Below are 6000 nucleotides of genomic sequence, written 5' to 3'. Positions count from 1 at the left end.
TTGACTTCAAAACTTATTCTCCATTCTTCATGATTCTTTAATGTCTTGAAAGATTGGATAAGTTCAATTTGCTTTGAGCATCAATCTCTTGAATTGAGTGCTCCCCCTCATTTGATGCTCTGCTCTTATCTATGCATCTTTTAGGCAAGAGTTAGTACAATTAACTTATTTGTTATCATCAAAACCATAATGGGTGATGTGTGGAATTTACCCCAACACACATCAGTTACTTCAACGCCATGATGACGGTCTACGGTGGGTCCGACATAGTGTCGTGTTGTTCTTTTCCCACCTCTCTCAAGGGACCCGCGGTGTTGTGGTTTGCTAAACTGAAGCCCAACTCGATCCGAAGCTTCACAGAGTTGGCCAAAGCCTTTGTCAGCCACTTCCAGAGCAGTGTGAAGCAGAAGAAGACCGCAACCAACTTGTTGGCCATCAAGCAACACTCTGATGAGTCCATCAGAGACTATATCGCCCGCTTCAATGTGGAGTGCCTAGAGATCAAGGACCTGGACGATGCGATGGCCTTCAATTCCTTGCATAATGGGGTCACCAATCACGACCTAGTGAAGTTGCTTGCGCTGGACCCGGTGATGGCCATGCCACAGCTACTGGATCCCTGCTACCAATACGCCAACATGTTCGATATCATGAAGGCAAGAAAAGCAGTGAATGGCAAAGCCCCTGAGAAAAAGGGGGCAAGCGAGAAGGATGAGAAGAAGAAAGACACCAAGAGAACGATGTCAGACAGGGACCAGAGCCCTGACTCCACTCCACTCAACACCACCAGGACCAAAATCCTGATGGAAGTCTATGACTGGGGACTACTGCAATGGCCTCAGCCAATGTTCTCCAGGCCGGAGGACAGAAACAACAACAAGTTCTGCAAGTTCCACAAAGATGTGGGCCATGACTCCGAGGACTGCAGACCACTGAAGAGAGAAATTGAAGATGTGATCCAAAAGGGCTACTTGAGAAGATATGTCAAGGAAGATGCAAAGGCCATGAAGCTGCAAGAAACGACCGATGAAGGGATGATAGAGACCGTAGAGGAGAGGATTGAGGTCACAACGATGATCGGAGGGACGATCGTAGGGAGGTCCGCAAAAACTGGGATGAGGACAATAAGTCCACTGCCCCTGCCATTCTCACCATCCTGGGAGGACCAGGACAGGAGTGAGCCCACAAAGCCAAGGTAAAAGCAAGGTTCGTGGCAGTGGCTGAAGTCTCTGAGAAAAGAGCGCTCACTGAGCCCATGATCACGTTCTTGGATAAAGACATGGAGGGGCTGAGATGGCCACACGATGATGCCGTCGTGGTTCAGGCAGTCATAGCCAACCGACCTGTCCATAGAATTTTAGTAGACATAGGAGCATCTGTAGACATGCTGTCCTACGATGCATACTTGTAGTTCAGGTTTGAGCCAGGCATGCTAAAGCCCGAGACAACACCTTTATACGGATTCTCGGGCGTGCCAACCCTGATTGAGGGGTCGGTGGAGCTCTTAATGATGGTGGGAACAACACTGTGCCAGAAGACCATAAAAGTCAACTTCATGGTAGTTCGAGTGGCAACCGCCTACAACGCCATCCTGGGCAGACCCAGCTTGAATGAGTTGGGCACAGTAGTTTCCACCAAGCACTTGAAAGTCAAGTTTTTCACCCCTAACGGCATGGGGGAATGCCAAACGAAGCAGAAGAAAGCCCAAGAATGCCACGCTGCGTTCTTAAAAGGCATTAAGGGCAACTGTAGAGGAACAACATATCAGGTGGAGGTCGTAGATAACCACGAAGAAGATAAGCTCTATCAGCGAGGCGAACCAGTCGAGGAGCTCATAGAGGTCCCGTTGGATGAACGGAACCCCACAAGGACCATAAAAATTGGGTCTTCACTAAGCGGGGAAGAGGCGAGGGAGCTCACCTTGTTCCTCCAAAAGAATAAGGACGTATTTGCCTAGTCAGCAACCAATATGCCAGGCATACCCCATCACGTCGCAGAGCGCACCCTGCATGTGGACCCCAACAGAAAGCCAGTACCGCAAAAAAGAAGAACGTTCGCACCTGAGCTACAGGCCACAATGAAAGAAGAAATTGAGAAATTAAAGGCATCCAGTTTCATTAGGGAAGAACAATTCCCCACTTGGTTGGCAAACGTGGTGATGGTCCCTAAGCCAAATGGAAAATGGAAGATGTGTGTAGACTACACAGACCTCAACAAGGCATGTCCCAAAGATGAATACCCATTGCCAAGAATCGACCTCCTGATAGATGCTACGGCAGGACATGAGAGGCTGAGCTTCATGGATGCCTACTCCGGGTACAACTAGATCCTGATGAAAGAAGGAGATGAAGTTTACACAGCGTTTCGATCCAACCAGGAGAACTTCTGCTACCTGGTGATGCTGTTCGAGCTGAAAAATGCGGGACCGACCTACCAAAGAATGGTAAACAAAATTTTCAAGGCCCAGATAGGCAAAAATATGGAGGTATACGTGGATGATATGCTAGTGAAAAGCATCAAGGCCCAGGAACACTTGGCCAATCTGGACGAGGCATTCCAAGTGTTACGGGCTCACCAGATGAAGCTAAATCCAGCCAAATGCACCTTCGGGGTCAGTTCTGGCAAATTCCTCGATTATATGGTGTCCCAAAGAGGGATTGAGGCCAACCCTGCAAAGATCAAGGCTATATAGAAAATGAGCCCGTCCAGGACCATTGGAGAAGTACAAAGGTTGAATGGGAGAATCGCAGCACTGGCACGCTTCGTGTCCCATTCGGGGGACAAATGCTTGCCTTTCTTTAAAACCTTGAAGAATCTCAATGATATAAAAGGCTTTGCATGGACGGAAGAATGTCAGAAAGCTTTCAAAGACCTCAAAGCTTACCTTGCCAACCTGCCTCTGTTGACTCATCCAGTACTGGAAAAGGAGCTACTCCTGTACCTGACGACGTCACTAGTAGCCATAAGCGCCACCCTAATAATAGAAGAAGATGAAATTCAGAAGCCTATATACTATGTCAGTCACGTTCTGCTAGACGCAAAAACTCACTACCCCAAGATCGAGAAACTTGCATTCGCGCTGGTGAAAGCAGCCCGAAAGCTAAGACCATACTTCCAGGCCTACCCAATAGTGGTCATGACTGATCGGCCCTTGAAGAAGGTTCTCCACAAGCCTGATATATCCGGGAGATTAACTGTTACATCTATGCCCGGACCCTGACCCGAACTTCTAATGTAGGTCTGAAACCCGATGGATCCTGGGTCATACCCGCTAGCAACCCGTGGTGCACCGACCCGATAATCATTTTTTATGGGGAATACCCGATGATGTCATACCTACCCATCCGGAGGCAGCTACCAGCCTTGTGCTGCTGTTCTATAGACATAATGATGGACGACCTAAGGTACAGCCTCTGTCTAATCACAATAAGAATAAATTTATTTAAAATAATTAAATAGGGTTTAATGACCACAAATGGTACAAGGACAATGCCCTTGGCATGGCACAGACCTTGGTGGGGTTCAGGTGCAAGAACAACAGGGATCCACCTACTGGTCCATCCCTACTGGTCTATTGGATCAACTAGTTGGATCGACCAGTACTGCTGTACAGCCCAGAATTCATCTCAGATGTGTGGGGCCCACCGTCGTGCACCTCGGATCACCTCCCCGTGCCTAGAATGATCTGAGGAGATATTGTCCCAATAATGGGGTCATGTTGGGCCCACTTGGAAGCCATTTACACAAGAGAATTGGTTTTAAGAATGTGTTTTTTATAAAGCACATTTGGCAAACAAACCTTAATGGTTGGGTCTAAATGAAAGCACATTTGACAAACAGACCTTAATGGCTGGGTCTATATAAAGACCAGCCTCAGCCCAAAACCTCTCCTATTCAGTCCGTTGGAGAGAAAGAAGAGAAGGAGAAGGTGAAAGAGAAGAGAAGAAGAGGAAAGGAGGAACTAGAGCCATCCTTGTGCTTGGACCCTTCAAGGTAAGCTCAAACCCAGCCTTTTCCCACTGATTCTTACAAATACCCGTGGTTGTAACCCTGCTGTGAACTAAGAAACCCACTGTACAGCCTTGTTCTCATGACATTTGTAATAAAAATCATGCTTTGCTAGCCTTGTAGCTTGGATCTTGCATGCAAGTATGGATTTGCCATGTCTGGCGCAACAACTATCACACTCATAAGGAACACACACTGTAACTGCCATTACTAGCCTTAGATGGCTGATTCTTACACCCATAGCTAATTTAGATTAGTAATATAGGTGTAGGAATTTTTGTACCTAATCACATAATGAGTTATGACCTATCTACTATGTTAAGACTGTTGCAGTTGTCTTTAATATGTACGAAACTACAGATTTGTGTATTGTGTATATGTATAATGTTCATACGAGCAAAAACTCCAAATCCCCCATGTATGTACAAATTTCCACCATGGACATGTTAGTTAGCATGCATGGAACCCAAATATGTGCCCTGATCATCCAGGCATGCTATTGATCCTCTGATCTAAGCCAAAATAGCTTAGACATTTAAATTCTCGGACTGAACTTGCACTGGTCCATTGCACTGGTCGATTGGATAGACCAGTCTGATCCACCGGTGTAAACCATTGATGAATAACATGACCCTAACCCTTGCAATTACCTAAAATAGTACCTAGGAACCCTTTGGAGACTGTTTCCTTAAACCCCTTGTGGTTCTAGCCACAGCAGCGTACTGGTCTATTGCCATTGGTCCATTGAATAGACCAGTGCCAATCGACCACTACTGCTGTCATGGTAGTTTTGAGTCTTGCTTGGTCTGGGAGCTAGACCAAGGTTTCCCTAGCCTCCTGGGGTACTTTAATGAATATTAAGGAATCATCTTTAATTTATTTAATTAGGCTTTGAGTGTCCGCCCGGTGATGCGTATTCATGTGCTCTTACTGACCAGTAGTCTTCAAATTCGGCAGATTACAGTCAAGGTGAGTGGATATCAGATCATTCATGTAGGTGTGGCCTTATAAACATATCGAAGATAACAAAGTTACCTTTATTACTATTATCTGTTCTATATTATTATTTAAATTGCTTTCGAATATCAGAATTTATTGATGTAGCTATGGAATGTGGTTGTGAACCTGTTGAGTAAATAATTGATGAATCAAATGCATGCTATGTGAATTGTTAGTTTAGATGCCGTAATAGACGGCTTGGAAATGAAAGGCATGGTGAGCCGTAGTATGGGCTGCGGGATCACCGTGCATTTCATACTGGAAATGAGGTTTGTAGCCCGTAGAATGGGATACGGTCAACTCCACTAAACTTATACTGATCATGTAGACCATTAGGCTAGGTAAACATACCCTTATGATACAACCCTTCCCAACAGGGGTGTAGGTGTTGGGTGATCATGGCATCCTGAATGCCGAGGATAGCAGCAGCCGGGTCAGTTTGCTATGATTAACTAGGGGTCCGCCAAGGGAGGAGTTGGTGCTCACTACCCAGCGAGGGTTCCATCTGCAGTAATTGAAGTGGCAACTGAAGACGGAGGAGAAGCGACAGAGGTTGTCGCCTGAGTCATTGCAAGTAGCATACACCTAGTGACTTAGTTGTGATGTTAGGTGGACTAGAGTAATAAAATTGAATCCAGCATGTAGATTGATGATTGTGTTGGTTGTACCTGCTTGCATGATCTTATATTCATTTGCTGGGCTCGGTGGAGCTCATACCTTGTGGATTGTTTCTTTTAGATGATTTTACAGGTGGACATTACCCTGAGTGGGAGGATCCTTACGGACAATATGGTGATGGTGATTGTGAACATTCTGGTATGGACCCCTATGGAGGTGATCCCTCTGATGCAGGTGCATAGGATTAGGTTGGAGGAGCTTATCTGATGGCGGCTGTCCTTTCTTTTTGATGTTCATAGAACATTCTTTTTTTGTGGATAGCCGTATGGCACTTTTCTTTTGTATAGCTTATAGATGCAGCTTTCATGTATTTTG

At 45.8% G+C, this 6000-nt stretch overlaps 1 protein-coding gene across 1 annotated transcript; it reads left to right on the top strand.

Annotated features, from left to right (window-relative positions):
• Positions 1 to 242: 242 nt before the first annotated feature.
• On the top strand, positions 243 to 1199 carry LOC122668525. The gene has a single exon (XM_043865076.1). It carries the CDS (start codon positions 243 to 245, stop codon positions 1197 to 1199), a length of 957 nt encoding a protein of 318 aa, XP_043721011.1.
• The last annotated feature ends 4801 nt before the right edge of the window (positions 1200 to 6000 follow it).

Source organism: Telopea speciosissima, chromosome 7 (genome assembly GCF_018873765.1).
Source record: "Telopea speciosissima isolate NSW1024214 ecotype Mountain lineage chromosome 7, Tspe_v1, whole genome shotgun sequence".
NCBI lineage: Eukaryota > Viridiplantae > Streptophyta > Magnoliopsida > Proteales > Proteaceae > Telopea > Telopea speciosissima.
Note: the sequence above shows the minus strand (reverse complement) of the source record. Positions and strands in the feature narration are given on the sequence as shown.